Source organism: Hevea brasiliensis, chromosome 16 (assembly GCF_030052815.1).
Source record: "Hevea brasiliensis isolate MT/VB/25A 57/8 chromosome 16, ASM3005281v1, whole genome shotgun sequence".
NCBI classification, from domain to species: Eukaryota; Viridiplantae; Streptophyta; class Magnoliopsida; order Malpighiales; family Euphorbiaceae; genus Hevea; species Hevea brasiliensis.
In genome coordinates, this window is record NC_079508.1 from 51,868,760 (window position 1) to 51,890,519 (window position 21,760).

Here is a 21,760-nt window from a genome sequence, read left to right on the forward strand (position 1 = left end):
ATGACAACCGCATATACTTATTTGTTAAAAAAAAAAAAATCACATACAAAAGTTGAAAAAGCATATAATCACATGATACTAAATTATGTTTTTCCCGCTTTTGATTTTGATTAAATCATATTATAAAGTTTTTTTTTTTAATTTTTTAAATGAAAATTTTTAATTTTAAATAAAATTGAACTAATTTATTTCAATTGATCTAAATTTGATCAATCTCAATTTTAAATTGAATCATATTTCGAACAGGAGCCACTTCTCCAAAATGCTATCTTTCAAAACCAAGAAACAACAATGCTTAACAAAGAAAGATTTGGATTACGTATTCAAGATGGTTCAGAATCTTTACATAGAAAATTGGAAAAAAAAAACATAAAGGTTGAATCACGCAGTCAAGGGGCCTTAAATTAATGGAGATATTTGTCTTGATCAAATCTCCTTTGAAATTATAAAATTTTCAATTAAAATTAAATAAAAAAAAAATCTCTCTATATTACGCCTCTATCCAACTAAGGCATAAATTCCAGAAAACCTCCAAATTCAATAAGACAATTATTATAAACTAGTGTATTCCCAGCTCAACCCCCACTACACAAAACCTCCAAAGCTGGACTGACTCTCTCAAGAGTCTTGGTAGTTAGTTTTCAGTTGGTATTTTCTTAAATTTGATGCGAGGATTTCTCCCAAGATCTCTTTTCCAGATACCTTTTCAATGGAAGTTAATCGAAGAAAAAGTGAGAAGAAAAGAAAGATCGTAGCCTCGCTATAGATTGTAGTTGTACTGTACTGTGCCAACTCTATCAAATCACTCAGTTTTTTCCTTGGTTCAAGCTTCTTCTAAGGCAACAGAAGAGGGCAGGAATTTCAACCTGTCAGCTACTAAACCAGACTCAGATATTGGAACTAAACCCAACAGCATGATATCAACAGTTTACAACTGCTATTTATAATACCATTTAAATTCCTATTTCTTTTTAAGATATAATCAGCTAAGATCATTCATCAACAAGAACAAGGCCTCGACAAGATTAAATGTAAATACCAAGAGGCAAAGACACGAGAGACAGGAGGCTGGATCATTAATGTCTAAATCTTTTTCTTCAAGCCGCACAACAATATAAAATTTCCCACAAAATTATTAAGCACGAGAATAAGGAAAAAGAAAAAAGCATCTTCAGAACAAATATATCAAGAACGTTTCTCATAATTTCATCTCAATTCAAATGAATATGCAATATGATCAAATGACAGTCAGAATCATAAGCCTACAAGGAAACAGACCAATGAAATGCCTTGGCCCTCATCACAAGTAATCATCTAGAAAAAGACCCTCTAAACTGCTATTTCTACTATTTGTTGAAATCACTTACCACTTGCCAATCACACTATACCACATCAGGGCAAACACCGTCGTGGCAACCATCACCTGTGGCATACTATGGCAGTAGCAAGTCAATCTAAAACAAACAATTTAAGATAAATCAAGTCCTCAAACCTTTTTAATTAGTAATTTCGACTCCTATTGCCTCCTCTAAACCTCCAAGGTCTCCTTGCCCTTGTCAACAGTAACCTGTGGAGACCACGACCAGATAGTGCAGCAGGACCACTAGCCACAGGACGACGCAACTCATAATCATCCTCATCCAAGGAATCAAAGTCCAGGTGAAATCCATTGCGATAACGACCACTACTCTGTCCTCGATTAAAGGACTCCAAAGGAAAGAAATGATCATTCAGAGGCTCATCCAAATCATAATCATAACCATTAAAAATGCCATGACGGCCTGGCTCAATCACATAATCCCCCAGCACCACAGCCCCCGGAGATGACGACATAATTGTGCTGATCACATCACTTTGCTCCCTCTCACATTCAAGCTTCTTCCATTTTTCTTCAAGAATGGGGTCCACAGCTCGAGGTCGTGCCAAGGGATGCTTGGCCTTAACATGCTTCCTGAGCTGTTTATAATTTCCAACAAATGAGCACTTATCCTGCATGCAGATTCTTTTTTTGGCATTGAGATGCTTCCGGGCAGGTTCCACCACCGTCCAACCCTTCACCTGACCCCGACAGAGTGGGCATAACAGTTCTGGAATTTCCATCTTCTCTTTAGCCTGCCCATCACCCAAATGGAAACTTGAATAGTCTGCTGACCTGTTCAAAGTATAGGCTTTTTTGTATTGTTCAAGACAATTGGCAAATCGACGACTAGTGGCACACATATATGGACGACAACCCTTGTTATAAGAGGAACAAAGAAGGAGCACTGCATTGTGAGGAAATTCCAGACAAACAGAACAGGTTGCACCTTCCCAATCATTCTTCTCCAAGGCTTTTGGATGTTTCTTCTTTGAGTGGCAATCTTTAGCACTCTTCCTTTGGCAAGATGGCAAAGGATATGGAGTCACTCTGTGACGCTGGGATTCAGCCTTGCATTTCACCTTATTAACTTTCCCCATTCAAAAGTCAAGCTGTGAGAGAGAGAGAGAGAGAGAGAGAGTACTCAAAATGAGTCCATATCATTTTATCTAAATAAATCAATTTATTATTCTCAAATCTCCAGACAAGGGCATTTCATGTTCCAACAAAACAAGCATACTGTCACAATTTACTTCACACTGATCCCCTAAAACCATGTAATACATAGTCATAGGCTTATAGCAAATACCAAGCCACAGCAAAGAGTACTCAAAATGAGTCCATATCATTTTATCTAAATAAATCAATTTATTATTCTCAAATCTCCATACGAGGGCATTTCATGTTCCAACAAAACAAGCATAGTGTCACAATTTACTTCACACTGATCCCCTAAAACCATGTAATACATAGTCATAGGCTTATGGCAAAAACCAAGGCACAGCATACATGTGAGTTTTAGATCCCAACAGCAACCAGTCATGAATGTCACATAATTCATAATTGTATTGCTAAACTTTAATTATATGATGTGACGATGTCACTGATAATGAGTTAACCATTTAGAGAGAAGAAAACCCCTCTTTTTTTAGCAATGTATCGAGGAATTTTACTTCCAGAGACTTTTTTTTTTTAGAGGAATGTCAGAGACATATTCAATGCATACCCAATAATCAGAAGAAAGAAATACATCATAATTCACTGAATATTTTCCTAAGTAGTTCATGCTGATGTGAAAAGTAATCAGCAGTGATTATGTTTCCTAGTATTTTGTAGATAGTTGTAAAACACAGGACCATGACATTTCACATGGTCATTGTAGAAAACTAGATACAGGTGGTATTATGCTACATTAGCCACTTTCAATACAAGACTAATTAAAAAATTCAAGAAGGTAAACTTTCTTTCCTTAATACCAAAATTTGGCTCCGAAGAGAGAAGAAGGTGTGGGGTTGTTTGGTGTGGGGGAGTATATTTATGAATTATTTTAATTTAATTTTTCATTGTAGAATTAGAAAATTTAGGTTTCTTTCAATTAGGAAGTTCATATTATTTAGGATTTTATTATTATATAAGAAGTAGGGCTGAGCAGAATTCGGTTCAAACCAAAAAACCGAACTGAACTGAGTCAATTCGGTTCAATCGGTTCAGTTTTAAAATTCAATCGATTTGGTTCGATTTTACATTATAAAAATTTCGGTTCGGTTCGGTTCGGTTCGGTTCGGTTTTGAAGAGAAAAAAATCGGTTAAACCGAACCGAATAATAATTTATATAGTCAAATCAAACTAAATCGAACCGAATCGATTTTTGAATTGATTTATTTTTATGAAAAATTTATGAATTATATTTAATTATATATATATATATTAATTGTTTAATTTCATTGATTAATGGTTATTAGGTTCAAACCAAAGTTAAAATTAGACCAAATAACTTGAAAATCAAGTTTAAATTAAAAAATCAATAAAAAATCAAACCGATCGGTTTAAACCAAACCAAACCGAACCGAAATAAAGCGGTTCGGTTCGATTCGGTTTTTCACACATTTCGGTTTGGTTCTGTTCGGTTCGGTTTCTAAAATTTACGGTTCAGTTTTTATAATTTAATTCGGTTCGGTTTGAACCGAATGCTCACCCCTAATAAGAAGTAGCATTTTATTTAGGGAGTTTAAGTTAATTTGGGATTCCTAATCACTATTGGTTTAGTGTTTCCTTATTTTGGGATTTCTAACCCTAGTAGTAGGATTAAAATTATATTATAAATACCTACGTCCAGCTATTTTATTAGAGAGAGCTTACTATGAAATTATTATTGAGAACTAATAAAATTTGAGAATTTGTTTCTCTTCATTTTGAGAATTTATTTCTCTAGAGAATTTGTTTCTCTTCCTCCTTAGAAAATTTCTCTCTCATCCTTTTGTGTTCTTTATTCTACATCACGTAGTCATATAACCTAAAAAAAATTTGGTCTTGTATTGTTCTAAAGGCACTCGTTCAAAGCATGAAAACACAGCCTTCTTGCAATGCAAGAGAAATGTTACCTACATCTAACCCTCCCCAAATCCCACAAAGACAAAGTATGAAGTATACCCGAATAGTCACCAAAGAAGAACACCACAAAAATCTATAATTACATAAATATAATAAAGTATATCTCTAAATAAGTTCACCTAAATATGTTAGGTTTTAGTTTCTTAATGCTTAACATGAAAATTTAAATAAAATTAACATATATCTATATTTATAAATTATATTTATTATCATTTTATTGGCTCAACTCTGCCTAAGTAATTTGTGCTTAGCCGGTCCCAAGCCCGGACAAAGGAGGAGGGTTGCGGTAGGTAACAACCAGTGTAAAAATTTCGTCACACCTTATGATATAGATTCAAATAATATAAACGTTGGGGCGTCCTCTATTTACGACGCGCAGAACCTGAGTGTAGTGAGAAATATGCAAGGGTGCAGGGCGTTCACCGAAAGCGACGCACCATGCCGGCACCCGGGTGTGGTGTTAAATGAGCAAGTGTTCCCACATCATGGACGAGTGTGGGTAAAGAAGTTAGTCCATAGGACAAATAGTAGAACAGATAGTGGAACAGAACACAAGATAGGCATAGAGAACAATAGAAGATATCATAGAAGGAGATCAATTAGGAATGAACAAGTTAGGAGGAGAATCAGGGTTAGTACTTAGAATGTTAGATCACTTACAGGAAAATTAATGGAGCTTGGGGATACCTTAGAAAGAAGAAGGGTGAATATTGCTTGCATTTAGAAGACTAAATGGGTAGGAGAGAAAAACAAGGATGTGGGTAATTCAGGGTACAAACTGTGGTTTACCGGAAATGAGAAAAACAAGAACGGAGTAGGCATAATCATAGATAGGACATTGAAAGATGCTGTAATAACTGTGAAAAGAGTAGCAGATAGAATTATACTAGTAAAGCTACTACTAGAAGGAGAAACAATAAATATAGTTAGTGCTTATACCCCACAAATAGGACTAGATAGTAAGAGTAAACAAAAGTTTTGGGAAGATATGAATGATCTAATACAAAGCATACCGAATGAAGAGAATGTTTTCATCGGTGGAAATTTGAATGGACATGTAGGAAGTGATAGGCAAGGTTATGAGAATGTTCATGGAGGTTTTGATTTTGGCAGCCGAAATGAGGAGGGAAAAAACATCCTGAATTTTGCTATGGCATACGACCCAACACTAGCAAATACCTACTTTATAAAAAGAGAGTCACATTTAGTGACTTTTAAAAGTGGGCAACATAGAAGCCAAATTAACTTCCTCTTAACTAGGAAGACAAATAGAGCTCTATGCAAGGATTGCAAAGTCATTTCAGGAGATGCTTTAACAAGTCAACATCGGTTAGTGGTCTTGGATGTCAAGTTTATGAACGATTCAAGTGAGGTTAGAAGAAATAGTGTAGCTCGAACAAAGTGGTGGGAGTTGAAAGGAGTAAAGCAAGTGAAGTTTAAAAATGAGCTTCTCGAGTCCGAAGCATGGAAGCTGGATGTGGAGGCCAATGATATGTGGATACAGATGGCATCAAAAATTAGAGAAATAGCTAGAAAAGTACTTGGAGAGTCTAGAGGACATGGACCACCCTCAAAAGAGAGATGGTGGTGGAATGAGGAAGTACAAAAGGCAGTGAAGAGAAAGAGGAAATGGTATAAAAAATTACCCAAGTGTGATAATAATGAGGCATATGAACAGTACAAGATAGCAAACAAAGAGGCAAAAAAGGCAGTTAGTCAAGTAAGAGCGCAGGCATTTGAAAAGTTATATGAGAAACTTTGAACTAAAGAAGGGGAGAAAGATATTTATAGATTAGCAAGGCGGAGAGAGAAAAAATGTCAAGATCTCAATCAAGTTAGGTGCATTAAGGATAAAGAAAGAAAAGTGTTGGTGAAAGATGAGGACATTAAAGAAAGATGGGGAAATTATTTTGATAATCTCTTTAACAATAGTCAAAGTGGTAATAGCGTAAATATAGACTACAGAGCAATAGAAAAGAATGTGACTTATACTAGAAGGATTAGATCTTTAGAAGTAAAAGAAACACTTAAGAGAATGAAAGTAGGTAAAGCTTGTGAACCCTACGGAATACCAATTGAAGTGTGGAAGTGTTTGGGAGATATGAGAGTAGATGGTTAACTAAATTGTTTAATAAGATTGTAAACTCAAAGAAAATGCCTGATGAATGAAGGAAGAGTATTTTAGTACCTATTTTTAAAAATAAGGGTACTACAGGGGAATTAAACTCATGAGCCATACTATGAAATTGTGGGAGAGAGTTGTGAAACATCGACTACGTCATGACACTTCTATCTCTCCCAATCAATTTGGCTTCATGCCCGGTCATTCAACTATGGAAGCGATCTTTCTCATTAAAAGCTTAATGGAGAAATACAGAGATGTGAAGAAAGATCTATACATGGTTTTTATCGATTTAGAGAAGGCTTATGATGGTGATCCAAGAGATGTCTTATGGAGAGTGTTAGAACAAAAAAGGGTATCTATTAAGTACATACAAGTATTGAAAGATATGTATGAAGGAGCAACTACTATTGTGCACACAATGGGAGAAGACACAAAAAATTTTCCTATCTCAATTGGATTACACCAAGGTTCAGCTATAAACTCTTACCTTTTTACATTAGTTTTAGATGAATTGACCAAACATATACAAAAGAGTATCCTTTGGTGTATGATGTTTGCAGATGATATAGTTCTGATAGATGAGACGCGAGAAGGAGTCACTAGAAAGTTTGAGCTTTGGAGAAGTACTCTAGAGTCAAAGTGTTTTAAGTTAAGTAGAACGAAAACAAAATACATGCATTGCAAATTCAGGGAAGGCCGAACTAGTGATAGGGAAGGAGTTAGTTTGGATGGAGTGGTACTGCCCCAAAGTAATCACTTTAAATATCTCGGCTCAATCCTTCAAGTAGATGGGGGATGTGAGGAGGATGTTAGTCATAGGATTAAAGCCGGATGGTTGAAGTGGAGAAGTGCCACGGGAGTTTTATGTGATCGCAAAATTCCCAATAAGTTGAAAGGAAAATTTTACCGTACAGCCATACGACTGGCCATGTTATATGGTAGTGAGTATTGAGCACTGAGCACTGAAGGAGTCGTACGTGTCTAAGATAAGAGTTGCGGAGATGAGAATGTTAAGGTGGATGAGTGGTCATACTAGACTGGATAAAGTCCGTAATGAGAGTATCAGAGAAAAGGTAGGAGTGGTGCTAATTGAGGGTAAGTTGAGAGAATAAAGATTGAAGTGGTTTAGTCATGTGAAGCGTAGATATACGAAGACTCCAGTTAGACAAGTAGAGTACATTAGGTTAGAGGATAGAAAGAAGAGAAGGGGTAGACCAAAACTGACTTGGAGAAGAGTAGTACAACATGACATAGAAGCATTATACATTTCCGAGGATTTAACCAAAAATCATTTAGAATGGAGAAAGAGAATCTATATAGCTGACTCCAAATTTTTAGGATAAAAGCTTAGTTGAGTTGAGATGAGTATCATTTTATTAGCTCAATTATCATTAATAAATACACACACATAAAATTTATTAGTCTTATTATTACCACTCATTAATATGTGACATTTTAGTTTCTTAATGCTTAACATAAAAAATTAACTAAAATAATATATATCCATATGCATGAATGCATTTTTATCATTAATAATAATAATAATAATAATAATAATAATAAATATGTATGTTTTATAATTAATAATAATAAATATGTATGTTTTATAATTAATAATAATAAATATGTATATTTTTTATCATTAATAATAATTAATATGTATATATTAAATAAAATTTATTGTTCTTACTAAAATTATGATCATATTATTATCACAAATCACTTATTAGTATGACTTTTGATTTCCTTATTTTTAACATAATATCTATATAAATCTATATCTATATAAATATTATAAAATTAAGTTATAAAATGAGATCATAATATAAAACTGAGTTATGATAGAAAGATAAATAGATTAATGAGAAGCGAAATGAAAAATAATTAATGAACATAAGAATGGTATATAAAAAGTCAAAATCACAAATATATAATCATGAATGCATACCAAGTAAAATTACTATTTAAAAAATAATTCTACTAAATTTTAATAGCAAAAATATAACTTAAATAAATTTAAAATCATTATAAACCTCCATCATTAGATCTTGAAAGTTACAGTAAAAAAATGTACGTGAACATAGTGAACAAGAATTTCCACAATTATTTATAAGGTATGTTCTTAAAATTTAAGTTTTTTTTGCATATTTATTTATTTTTTAATTTAGATACTATATTTTTATTATTTATTCAATTAATAATTTTAAAAAAGTTAAAAATATCCGTGCAACATGAGGTAAGTGTCTAGTTTATTAAACAACTAGAAGAAAAATAAATGCAAAAGAATGCATGGTAAAGCCAGGTTTTAAAATACACTATTAAGTCTTTTCTTCTTCTTCTTCTTTATTGTTTATCATGTTGCACAATATGGTGCCCTTATCTTGTACTGAATTCCATCTAAAAAAACCCACTCCATTACACCTACTAGGGGTGACCATCCTGCCATGAAACTACCCACAAAAAAGCAGCTCTGGGCATGGTTCCATTAATTCTACCAATGATAAGTAGCTGCTGGTTTCAAATATGCGAATTACATGCAAAGAAACTGTTTTGAGATGCACTTGGAAAACAACCTGTTACATTACACAGAATCCAAAATATTACAGGTAACTAATGCAAATGTTGGGCCAAAGACCTTTAGTTAAAGTGAAATTATAACATTAAGGACACTCAGCTACAGTATACTGGAACTGGAGACACTTTTCTAATTTTATTTTGATCAATTATATGACAACACATACCACTAGAAGTGCTCATATGGCAAGGTCATGATGTACAAAATTTTAGAGGGAAGAGGGAACACACACGCATGAGATCATTTGGAGTCAGTGTAGTAAAGCTCAAGTCAATATTGTAAAGCTCAAGAGTTAAAACATCTTAAGTAAACAACAGTTCAGAATAAAATCATAATTCTTGAATTAAAGGCTAATAAATGATACCTAGGAATAATGCACAAATGACTTTCAAAAATGACGCAGTGTGACACAAGGTTTGTGAAACAATTCTTGAGTTACAAGGTAGAAAATAGGCTAAATAAAAAGAGATTTTAAACATCCTGACAAATATTCAAATCTGTTTTCCCAATATGATTTGCCAGAAAACAGTTAAACAAAATGGGCGTAAGAAGGTGGTACTCAAAATCATGGAATTGATTTATGTACACCCCATCAGGAACAGAATAACGCGGTCATCTACCAGGTCAGTTGTAGGCAACTATTTACACGTGTCCTTGAAGGGACCTGCTCACTGCTCAGCCAGTTTTGTCAACTAGGGTAACATTAAGCGCTCCATATCCTTTACATTCTAAGGCTAAACCTGAAATCCATAAGCTAAAAACCACCAAATTAATCCCAAGCTTTCTTATTCATTTGCATTTTTCTCTACCGCAAATTATAGTCCACCAATTACTTTTCTAAATTGTGTATCCTTCTCATCAAAAAAATATTCTTTTTAGTTATAGTGAACCTTCAAGTTCAAAATGTATTTTTCTTCTCAACTTCAAGAATCAGAAAGCAGTCATAAAATGACAAGTCTTGTTTAAGCTTCAAATCTTTTCAAAAGCATAAAGCTAGAACATGATTATTTCAGCACATAGATGTTCCCAACAGAAAATGTTCTATGCAACACGTTAACCTATGACAAAATGTTCACAATGAAAATGTTCATAGCAGCTCATTACGATGGCACCATGATCACACAGCTACTCAATCCTATAAACCAACCCTTAGCATATACAAGAGTGGTATGTTGTAAGCCATCGACTAAACAAGTAAGGGCCTGTTTAATCATGGAAAACAATTCTATCTTTTTCATTTTTCACTTTCAAAAAAAAGAAGAAAAAAACTCCAAAATTTCATTTTCCATCAAAACTAAGAAAAAAAAAGTTAAAAAAATGTTCACCTATCAATACTAGAAAAAAGTTTTCTAGTTCAAAAAATTAAAAAAATTATTCATATCTTTCATAATTAAAAAATGAAATCATTATAAAAATACATTTAGAAACTTATTTTAAGTTTACAATATTATAATGTGTTATACATTTATTTTATAATAATATTATAAAATTTTTTTATCATTGTAAATATACTTTTTCCTAAATAATTATTCAATTTTAGTTATAAAAAAGCTATAGTATAATTTTTGTTATAGAAAAATCATTGTTTTCTATTTGGAAAACAGAAGAAATTAGGTTAAAATTATTTTTCAAATTTTAGTTAAATTTTGAAAAGTTGATAAAAACCAAGGCATGTTTACTTTGAAAAAATTTTCTCAGAAAATTGGGAAATAGAATTTCTAGTTCATAAGCGCCAATTTTCCAAAATTTAACTAAGATTTAAAAAAAAAAATCACTTTAAGTTGTTTTACATTGTTTTCCTTTGTAACAATAGTCATGTTTTTTAAATGGAAAATAAAGATTTATCTTTAACCAAAATTATACTATAATTTTTCACGTTAAAACTGAATAATCATTTCGGAAAACATTTATCTATAATGATAAAAAATAAATTATATTATTATTAAAATAAATGAATAACACATTAAAAAATTTTAAAAGTAAAATAAATTTCTAATATTTTATAGATATGAATAATTTTTTAGTTAGAAAATTTTCATATTTTTTATTTTGCATGAAAAAAATAAAAACTAGAATTTTGTTATAAAATGGGAAAAAAAAAAAAACAGATAACTGTTTTTATTTTGCACAAGTAAATATACTCTAGTTCTCCAACTCTACGTTTAAAAACTCGTACAATTTTTTTACAGAAAACTACACAGCCTTTCACAAGTGAACGGACACTAAACTTTTTGCAAAGCATCATAACATTTTAAGTGAAAACGCTTAAGACATTCTCAACCTTCAATTTCCCATTTTAGAACAGTTTAAAGTGCAATAGATGGAGGGCCTTTGTGACATTATAAGTGAAAACCAAACTGCAACAAAATTTTATCAAATCCGCCATGGTAGCGGCTAACAGTTCCAAGGGCATGCAACCAAATGCCAAAAATCCAATCTCACTGTAAATAAGTTTGAGACATGGCCTAGCCTTAGACCTCCCCCCAAAAAAAATGTTCTACAAAGAAAATGAGAAATAATTTAACATATGAAATCCAATAGTTCATCAATAGTCAAGGCATTAAATATATAAACCCTAGAAAATGGATTTGGACAAAGGAAGGATCATCAAAGACCAAAATTTTACACGATCATAGAAGGCAAAAAACAGAAAGAAAGAGAGAGACAGAGAGAGAGAGAGAGTGACAATCGTGAGAGACATCAAAAGGTGAGATCGAGAGTCAGAGCTTTACCTGGCAGAGAGATAATAAATAAAGGGAAAATGCAGTGACGATCGGAGTTTGTTGTCTTTTTATACAAAGTTTTGCCCTTTTTTTTTCTCTTTTTGGGTCGAGCAAGGCAGAGAATTACGTGCGGAGAGGGGGCGAAGGAGCAGCACCCAATCTTCGCGGTCAGGGCGGCCGTAGGTTGCGGTTGCGTGAAGCGAAGATACAAGGCGTGCGTAGGTGGGGTTTTATGATACTTCCCTCCCTCTTTTTACATGTTCCGATTGGTGGCACTTGGCAGTGACTATCATTCTAACGCCACTGTGACGATAATTGTGCAAATTCTCTCTTTCGCCATGGACCCCATCTAATCTTTCTCGGTCTCTCTCAAACCTTTTTTTCTTTTTCTTTCACTAGAGGCTGGAGAGTGGGCGCTAGCCATGCCTAGAGGTTTGAGTTGGGTCGGGCTGGGTTTCCCGTGGACCAAAACTTGCAGGCCCGTCCAGAAGCTGAACAGGTTGAATGGGATGTGAAAGGCGCACTCTACAATTGTTTAATATTAAATATGTTTCTTTTTAATCATTTAAAAGGCCACATAGAGCTGATCATGGCTTCGATCGATACAAACAACCTATAATTTTCCCGGTTCTATCTATCACCATCAATCAAGACAGAGAACAAAAGTATACCGTGCTGCTAATCAAATATTTAGGACGCTAACCTCTTCTCATCCGGGAAAGCCATGCTCCTACCTCTTGACAGCCTCCTCCTCCTCCTTCACATGTGAAAATAAACTTTGATGCGGCCGTTAATAAAGTCAAGAAGAAGAAGATAGGTGTTGTTGCAGCTATTGCGCGAACATACACATGTACGCTGATTGGATGGTTTTACAAACGCTTTTCTGGAATTGTTAACCCTAAGCAAAACTTTTAACTTATCTTGAAGTTCTGATTTTTGCCAACCAGCGGTGTGATGCTGTCATTGTGAAAGAAGATTTTAAGAATATTATCTCAACCACGGTTGAACAATATGTTTCTAGTGATTTTTTTGGTATTTTCCATCTCTCACTCTATTTCTATATTAGATTTTCATTTTGTTCATAAATGCTTTTCGTTTTGCTCATAAATGTTGTAATGGTTCTACTCATTCTATGACACAAAAAATACTCCGTGATTATTATTATTTTTTTCTCATAACCCGTTGAAGCAATCTAACTTTGTATCTTTTGCTTTGCCTCGCTAGAGGTCAAATGTACAAGCATTCTTATACATATATAAAACACTCCTCAAGGCCACTGCCACTTGCATCATTCCAAGACCAATTACTACTATAGAGTTAACCAATTCTTCCTTTTCTTGGTGGGAAACGCAGATGGAAAGGGGAAGCTTATGACCAAATATTCCACGGCAAAGAAATAATTTAGAATCAATATATTCATGTAGAATACATTTTACAAAAGCTGTTAGTAGTACATAACTAAAACCTTACTGACATTTACTACAATAATGGGATATATACACAATGGCGTCTGTTCCCTACTTCTTACAACACTTGATCTCACACCTTGCTCCCACAAATCTTCCCACATTCAAAAAATAATAATCAAAGGCAAAGACTAGCAATTTTGAACAACGCGGTATCAGGAGATTATCTTTCCACAGCAGACAACTACCTACATATTAACCGTCAGATCTATAATGCAGAAATTCTCAGTGCAGGACGCATGGATCAAGTTACCACTCTGATGTCATGAAGGTAAAGATCCAAGGCCAGATCCTGCACATCATTTCAAATTTGAATCTTCATTAATTTATACCAAGCTCGCAGACTTTGAGTTTATGCAACAAAAAATTAATGGCTGCCAAACTGTGTTCAAGAACAAGTTGCTCCACGTCTATGCAAACATCATAAACAGGTCCTGCACGCTTTGCCATGGACAGAACTGTTTCCAAGAGCAAACTCATCAATTCATTGAGCAAAAATGACAAAATAAAAAAGATAATTATGTCAGGCAGAGTACATCAACCTAATGATGCAGTATGAAAATTTGGATACTATGAAAACATAGGCTACTAGAAAATGATGCTTAGAATTCTTTTTTATGAGAAATCAATAAAGAACTGTGGTAACACATATCCTGATAAATAGCACTTACATGATCTATTACATTTTCAACACAGGAATGTAACAAATTTATATTTCAAGCGTGGGAAAGGAACCATTTTGGTCAACAAGTGACAAGAATGATGTCATAGTGTTACTTTTTAAGGTTAATCACAAAACTGAGTAAATTCCAAATTTGCCCCTATACCTTTTAGAGATGTTCAAATAAGCCCAAAATAGCTTATTATTATTACTATTATTATTATTATTATTACCTGTTCAGCGCAGAAGGAGAAACAAAGTTCATAGGAGGAGAGTAAGTAGGAGTTTTCAGCGACAAGTTGTTCAAGAGCTGAGATGGAGGAAATATCAAGAAGATGAGATTTGAGGCATGTAATATTGGTGGTGGGTGAGCAGAATGAGAACCAAAGCTCATTGAAGGGGAGTAAGTAGGAGTTTTCATCGACAAGTTGTTCAAGGGCCAAGATAGAGAAGGAAATATCAACGAGATGAGATTTCAGGTGTGTAATATTGGTGGTGGCAAGTTTCAATGACTCAGAAAGTTGGGACTCAATAGAGCGTCTGGAATCACAGAATTTGGAGAGGAAAGAAGCAGAGGATTCAGTAGACGAGGAGAAGGATCATTCGTTGAAGGTTTGGTGGCAGTTAGAGAGGCAATCAAGCATTGCTTGGTGCCTTTTTTGAAGGGTGCGGTCTAGGGGTTTGGTTGGGTTGGAGATTCTACTTCCATTGCTGGCTGTTCGAATGGCTGAAGCAGTCACCAGCTAACAGGAAGCTTATGAAGGAATGACAAAATTTGTTGTAGTTGGATGGATATCAAAGATGAAAGAAACTGGAATTGGACATATTTCAAAATGCCAAAAACATCAGGCCTCAATTTTGCAGTTTAGGATCAAAATAAAGAATTGATGTTCTTGAGTTGCTGGTTTTGAATGGTTGGGTTAGAATTCTTGTTCTTGAATGGTTGTGTTTTAATTGGATATTTTGGATTTGAATTACTGGGTTTATTTAGTTAGGGTTCTCATGTTCTTGAAATTTTTTATGTTTTTAATTTTTATTTTAATTAAAAATACTAAATAATTTATAATATTTAAAAATTAGAAAGAAAATAACATTTTATTAAGTTAGGAGTAATTTGAACATAAATAAAAAGTACTAGGTTTATTTAGTCAAAAAGTTAAAAATGGGCTTATTTGAACCTCTTTGAAAAGTATAGGGGCAAATTTAAACTTTATTCCATCACAAAACAGGCCTGAACTTTTCCATACACAAAAAGAGCCTAAACTTTAAGGATATGCAATTATAGCCTATACTTATCCATTGCCCAAACCACCTAAATTCATTTGATTACCTGTAAAATTAACACAGAAATGGAAAAATTAAACAAATTAATAAATTTATTAGTTTAATATCAATAGTGTTATCTTTATGTTAACATATACTCTATAATAGCCATATTAGTAACGATTTTAGATGTGACTGATTATATTTAACTGGCTTGGCTATAATTGCAACAAATACTATAGTACGGGCTGTAATTGTAACTTAAATAAAAATTCAGGCCCTTTATTTGTGAATAACCCCTTTTGATGAGGGAGCTGTAAGAATTTGAGTTTTTTTTTTTTTTGAGAAAAAAAAAAACTGTAGTGGGGAATTGAGTGGGTAGCAATATGAGAACAAAGTTTACCTAACTGTCAGAGTTGTTGCTGAGCAAAAGCTTCTAAAACTTTCGGCCAATGTAAGGTGACGCAGAACCTGACGATGATGTGGAAAGTGACCGTCTTACAAATGAATGATCTAAGAGCTGAGCAGCAGTAGGACGATCATTGGGATTGACTCGTAGGCATTGCAAAATAAAATCTTGTGCATCTTGTGAAAGAGAATCAGGAACACGTGGTGGCTCACCCCTGCCAATCCTAAATAATGCCTGCATCTGTTGAATCACAGAATAGTGAGTAGAAGTTAAAAGCCAAAAACAACAGTCCTGTTGCACCACGGTACATATGTGGAAAAAGGAAATTAGCTGCTTTTTGCACTTAATGCCCAATTTATACTAGAATTTACGCATTGATTAGCTAATAAAAGGAAGGAAGTAGAACTCTAAGTTATCCAAATCTTTTATCCTGCCATCAATATATAACGATAACTAGGACAAGAAAGAAATGCAAAAGCATGGCACTTACACATTCCAAATGAGAATACGGAATCTGACGGGTTAACATCTCCAAAACAGTGCATCCAAGACTCCATATATCAGCTGGAAGCCCATAACCCTGATTTCTCCTATTGACAACCTGCAATAAAGAGCTCAGTAATCAGAAAAAAACCTAATGGAAAATATTAAACATGATCTTAACCAGACAGTCTAGAAGATTATGCAATACTGACACATCTTGCAGGTAGGCATTTTGGATATCATTACAGGAATGGTGGGGGGGAAGGAATCAAAACAGGAGAGAGAGAAAGTATGCTACCACGGGAAGTATATTTCATCTTATCTAAAACTAAATAATGCATAAACACATACCTCAGGTGCCATCCAAAATGCAGTCCCCTTGCAAGATTTAACATCATTCAATTTTGTCGCCTAAAAAAAGAAAATAATACATAATTTAGAGAAGAAATTCACCAATATTTCAGAACCTTTAAAATATGATGAAGAAATTGAAATCTGAGAATTCAATAAAAACCTTCGCTAATCCAAAATCTGCAAGCTTCACTGATCCATTAGCATCTACCAATATATTTGCACATTTGATATCCCTAAAAACCCGAAGAAAATGCAATGAGATTGAAATTTCAGAATTATATATGCTAGTATGTGTGTCCATGGTGTGTACATAAGTCAACTGCAAATAACTTCTGTATCTTAAAACATATATCAAGATTTACTTGAATAAACATACAAAAAGAAACAAAATAAAATAAAATCGTGAAAAAAGAAGCCCAAAAAAATGGAATCCAGCAAATGAATTGTTATGTGTTGCATCAAGCCAACCATGAACAATAAAAATCGAAGGAAAAAAAGATACGAAGAATTCACACCCCTCTCTATCATACTTCATCCTTGCTCTGTTCATTGTCTGGAAAAAAATGAAAAATAAATAAGGGAAAATTTAAAAGACCAAATGTCACGCAAGAACGCAACCCAGAACAGTAACAAAGGCATCCTTAGAGCTCTCAAAAGTTAATTCAGTACGATGAAGACAAAGTTCCAGAAGGTGATAGAAAAGGGCTGACAGGCATTGTACAGCATCGTGGTATAGAAATCCTATTATCCTTAAAAAAGGAAATAACATGAAAAGACAAGGTCATATGCCAGCCAAATAACAATGTCAAAAGGGAAAAAACTACCTTTGATCAAAGAAATCTAATAATTCTTAAAGCATGACAATTACATGACAAATGATTGATATCAGCAAACAAGTACAGAAGGTCAAGCATATTGAAGTAACAAAAAGGAAGAAGAATATGAGGTGTAGACCAAGGAGGACATGAGGTGAAATAAAAAATCAAAAACTCAAGGCAACTAGCCATCTCTAAAGATGTAGCCCTGAATAAAATGGAATAAAATGACTAATCCATATGGCTGACCACAACTAAGGGTTTGTTTGACATTATTGCTTGAACTACTGTTGTGAAATGCATTACCTTAAATATGTTAGTTTGAGGATATTCAAAATTAATTTTATATTAAATTTGACATGTTTCAATCATAAAATCTCAAAACAGCTAAACAGCTCTTTCATACTGCTCTTTTCAGCAGCATCCAGCATCTAAAAGGAAAGGATACAATTCCAAAAAGAGGGTTTCAACTTTCAACCTCAATGCCAAACAGGCTTTAAGTTGGGATTAATGCCTGATTGAGTTGAGATGATTAGTATCAAAGATAAAAGAGGTAAACATAAGTAACACATATTTGAAGCACCATAAAAGTAAAAAATCTGGTGCGAGAATCAAAACCATTAAAACCATGGGTAAAACACATGATAAAAAGTATACAATCACTTTAACTCACCTATGAACAACATTTCGATCATGAAGATATTTCAAACCATGCAAAATCTGTCTTGTGTATGCAGAAACTTGTGAGTCTCGAAGATTGTATCTTTGATAGAGATTCAAGAGGGAGCCTTTAGTTACAAGCTCAAGAAAGATATATAGTTTTGATTCATCCTGCAAAAAACAACATAGTAAAGACAATTAGTGACCAAATACATATGCAAAAAGAATTGCCAATACAGTTACTCCCAATAATCAATATGAAATACAGAAACATAATACATAGGATGCTATAAGTAGCTAAATTGATCACATTTGGCAAGTTCCAAAGTCACTACATCAATAGAATATCTTGTCAATTTATTATTCTCATCCAGCTCAGTTTCAAACTATCTGGAGTTAGTTACATGTAGCTGTGTGACAAGCTACAGGATCAATTCTCATCAACATCAACATAAAATATCCTGCTATAAATGCATTTACAAAACAAAATAATAACTTCCATATGTTGGAAACAGGGAGAAATTATTTACACAGTGAATTTTTATCCAAATGCTGGTAAATTTTTTAAATGTATACATATAGATATAAACTATAAATTTTCAAAAATAATAATAATAATAATAATAATAATAATAATAATAATAATAAAAGGAGGTAGTGTCTTCACTTCTATCAGTTAAGATGTTACCTTATCAGTGCCGTAATACTGAACTATGTTTTCATGTTCAAACTGACTTAAAAGAGCAATCTCCTGAAAAACCAAGGAATCAACTGTGATGAGGAAAAAGAACGCTCATGTAAAGACTAATTTACTTCAGGTTTCAAAAGAAATCCCATTCATAACCTAGCAGATTTGAATTTACTTCAGTATGACTATTTCACCTGCTCAAGTTGGTAAATACTTTGCTTGCCTTGACTTCCCTGATCAAGCAAGGAAACCTCTTTTACAGCAAAAAAGAATCCATCGCTGCAGGAATATATAATAAACAAAGCATGATCAGGAGGGAGGGAGGGAGTGTATTTCACCATCTATATAATTAGAAAGCAAAACATCAACCAATAATTTCAAACCGCTTAACAAGCATTGTCGCACAAAGCTTTTAAACTCCATTTCAATTAGTAATGAACTGTGATTTTATTCATATGGTATCAAATTATCTAGTCATATTTGCTAGTGTTAATTGTGATAATATAAACATTTAAACATTATGTCCTCCCAAACATACACTATCTAGTACACTGTACGGAAAAGTAATTATGATTTCCACTAATGTTCCACTAAAGGCCCCTACAACATAGCTTCAAGCCTTCAACCCAGCCTTCCAAAGGCACCAAAATGGTAAAGTAAAACTTCTTTTCCTTTATTTTCTCTTTGGGCATGCGACCTTCCTTCCTCAATTAGTCATGCAAAACTAGAAAAGGCTAACTGAATGTATCTGCGATACCATTTAAAACTCAATTTCCATGTACACTTGTTTAGGTAACATTAATTGGTGTCTGCTAAACTGTGATTTACCCTATTATGTAGAAAAAAGAATAGTTTAGTCCTCCATTTTTTGTTACTACCAATTGTCACGGTTTCTTCACAAATTTACCTGCCTAACAGCCTTGACCCGCCAATGGGCAAGAAACTTAAAACAGATTGTAAGAAGCTACAGCAATATGAAAAATGGAAATACTATGATTGCAAATTGATAATTAAAGAGCTATGTCAAGGAGTAAAATGAGGCACAGAGGTTGAACACGTACTCAGAGATTCCTTCATACACCGATCCGAACGACCCACGTCCAAGAAGCTCTCCTTTTTCCCAGTAATTAATAATCCTTCTAAATCTCTCATTCGGCGAAATGTTGGACATGGGCTCCGTGGTTGTACTCGATGAATCATCATCATTGGATGTGGTAAACGAATATGACCCCGATAAAACAGCAATTACCCCTGGCCTCAACAAATTATCATCCTCTTCCCTCTTAATAGCAACTGCATTAAGTCCTTGTTCACCTAGTCCTTCTTCCACATCATCAGAGTTGAAGTGTCCATTAGCCAGTACCAAGGACCCTCTATCGTTTTCAGGCGCAAAATCCCTTAATATATCCCAAGTCGAACAAGCGTTATCGATCACTGGTAATGTCATTGAAGGCGGCGGCTTCAACAACGGCGGCCTAACCCCTTTGATTCCCCCTGAGGGACCGCAACACGCATTTAACTTAGCCGACTCAACCGGCTCATCCCGAGTCAACTCAGCAGCGTCGCTAATTCTAACACTATCGAAAACCCTAGTACACAATTCACTCTCCTCCTGCTTCTGCATCTGATGATGATGTTGTTTCTCGTCCCCTATCCTGGGACTATCTGCCTCGTGCAATCTGGACCGGGGTAGAAGATCCGACGCCGACCGGACTTTCATCGCTTCCCAAGCCGCCGCCGGAATTGCGAAATCTTCAGGACCCGACAACCCCAGGCTCCGACAAATGCGGTCAAACTCACCATCCGTTCCCTCAATCCTAAAACTAGTCCGATCTGGCAAATCAAGAGATCTAGTAACCAGAGACGACGATGAAGAGTCGTCCAGAGATGAGCAGTACGACGTCGCCTCGTACTCAATATGCTTCGCCGCATTTCGGCGATCCAGCCTCGGCCCTCTACGATTCTTAGGGTCCATAGGGCCGCCTCTCTTGCTATGAGTGAAAAATCGAGGTATGTGATGCATAGAGACCTAAATCCATCTAAATCTCCAAAAGATTAAATTCCCGAGAACCAAACAACAACCTTTATAAAAACAGTGACGGCTCAGGCGCTGTGAATTTGGGTGATATTTTTGGAGCTGACCACAGAGAGTCGTAATGGTTGAAAAGAGATCGAGTGAGAAACTTTTGAGCCTGCTGGCAAACAAGAAGGGGAGAGAGAGACTGGTAAACGCCGTCGAAGCAGAGAGGAAAACGCGGTGACACGTGGCTGACAAAAGCGGTGAGTGGATTTTGGGAGGATGTTTTATGTTTGGGTATTTGTCGTATGGTAGGATGGTAGCGTATTCCAAAATGTACGCCTTTCGTACACGCTGGTTTAAACTTTAATCTCTGTGGTTAAAGCTGAAAGGACACTGTATAAAATTTTTTTTAATGTATAAATTAATTTAAAAATAAATAATTACTTATTTAATAAAATTATTTAAAATTTAAGTTTAAATGGTTTAAGTTTTTACTTAAAATGTACTTAAAAATAATTTAATTTATTAAAATGACTAAAAAAATATATAATTAAGTGTTATAATTGTTAAAATAAAGATAATGTTGATATTTTTAAAAGTTAATGGGATAATATAGTCTTTTATAATAATTTTAAAATTATTAGATAATTTATTAGTAAGAGGTATATTACTTATAATTTATAATTTATTTTAAATATTTTTTTAATTTATAAGCTAAATTAAATATTAATCTTGTCACGACCCAACCTATGGGCCGGACCGGCACTAGGACCTGGGCCAGCCTAAAGCCCCCGAGACCCGTAGTAAGCCTTAACTATTCATTTACCCAACTCTAAGGCCCATTTGGGCCCAATATCAAGAAAACAAACGGACAGAGTCCGGCCATAAAATGGACTTACCAACGGGGAGTTTTCGACTCACCCGACCCGTAAACGCAATATATAGTCAATTGGGGAGCTCAGCTCACCCTCCACATACTCATCAACATAATAATAAATGGGAGCTCAGCTCCCTCATCCAATCCATCAAACATGCATAGCATAAGTTTAC

The 21,760-nt window shown here is 34.4% G+C and overlaps 2 protein-coding genes across 3 annotated transcripts; both read right to left on the reverse strand.

Annotated features, from left to right (window-relative positions):
* Positions 1-1,183: 1,183 nt before the first annotated feature.
* On the reverse strand, positions 1,184-12,263 carry LOC110665558 (uncharacterized). The gene is made up of 2 exons (XM_021825743.2): positions 11,901-12,263; positions 1,184-2,469 (listed from the first exon to the last, which is right to left on the reverse strand). The coding sequence occupies exon 2, from the start codon at positions 2,455-2,457 to the stop codon at positions 1,501-1,503; it is 957 nt and encodes a 318-aa protein (XP_021681435.2). The 5' UTR covers positions 2,458-2,469; positions 11,901-12,263; the 3' UTR covers positions 1,184-1,500.
* Positions 12,264-13,272: 1,009 nt separating this feature from the next.
* Positions 13,273-20,974, reverse strand: LOC110665555 (mitogen-activated protein kinase kinase kinase 1). 2 transcript variants are annotated; one of them, XM_021825742.2, is made up of 9 exons: positions 19,752-20,974; positions 18,885-18,969; positions 18,691-18,753; positions 18,016-18,173; positions 16,688-16,760; positions 16,525-16,584; positions 16,181-16,291; positions 15,690-15,930; positions 13,273-13,815 (listed from the first exon to the last, which is right to left on the reverse strand). In XM_021825742.2, exons 1-8 carry the CDS (start codon positions 20,711-20,713, stop codon positions 15,718-15,720), a joined length of 1,725 nt encoding a protein of 574 aa, XP_021681434.2. In that variant the 5' UTR covers positions 20,714-20,974; the 3' UTR covers positions 13,273-13,815; positions 15,690-15,717. The 2 variants fall into 2 exon arrangements, with proteins under 2 accessions (XP_021681434.2, XP_021681433.2); XM_021825741.2 differs by having other exon boundaries at positions 15,685-15,930; positions 19,752-20,973.
* Between the last annotated feature and the right edge of the window lie 786 nt (positions 20,975-21,760).

What these genes read in the sequence shown, in the direction of transcription:
- LOC110665558 (XM_021825743.2), bottom strand. Translation starts at nt 2,457, where the DNA reads ATGGGGAAAGTTAATAAGGTGAAATGCAAGGCTGAATCCCAGCGTCAC.
- LOC110665555 (XM_021825742.2), bottom strand. Translation starts at nt 20,713, where the DNA reads ATGCATCACATACCTCGATTTTTCACTCATAGCAAGAGAGGCGGCCCT. An exon ending in GATCGAAATGTTGTTCATAG is followed by an intron (nt 16,761 to 18,015) that starts GTGAGTTAAAGT and finishes TCGGGTTTTTAG; the next exon opens with GGATATCAAATGTGCAAATA. An exon ending in CATTTTGGATGGCACCTGAG is followed by an intron (nt 16,292 to 16,524) that starts GTATGTGTTTAT and finishes TCTTTATTGCAG; the next exon opens with GTTGTCAATAGGAGAAATCA.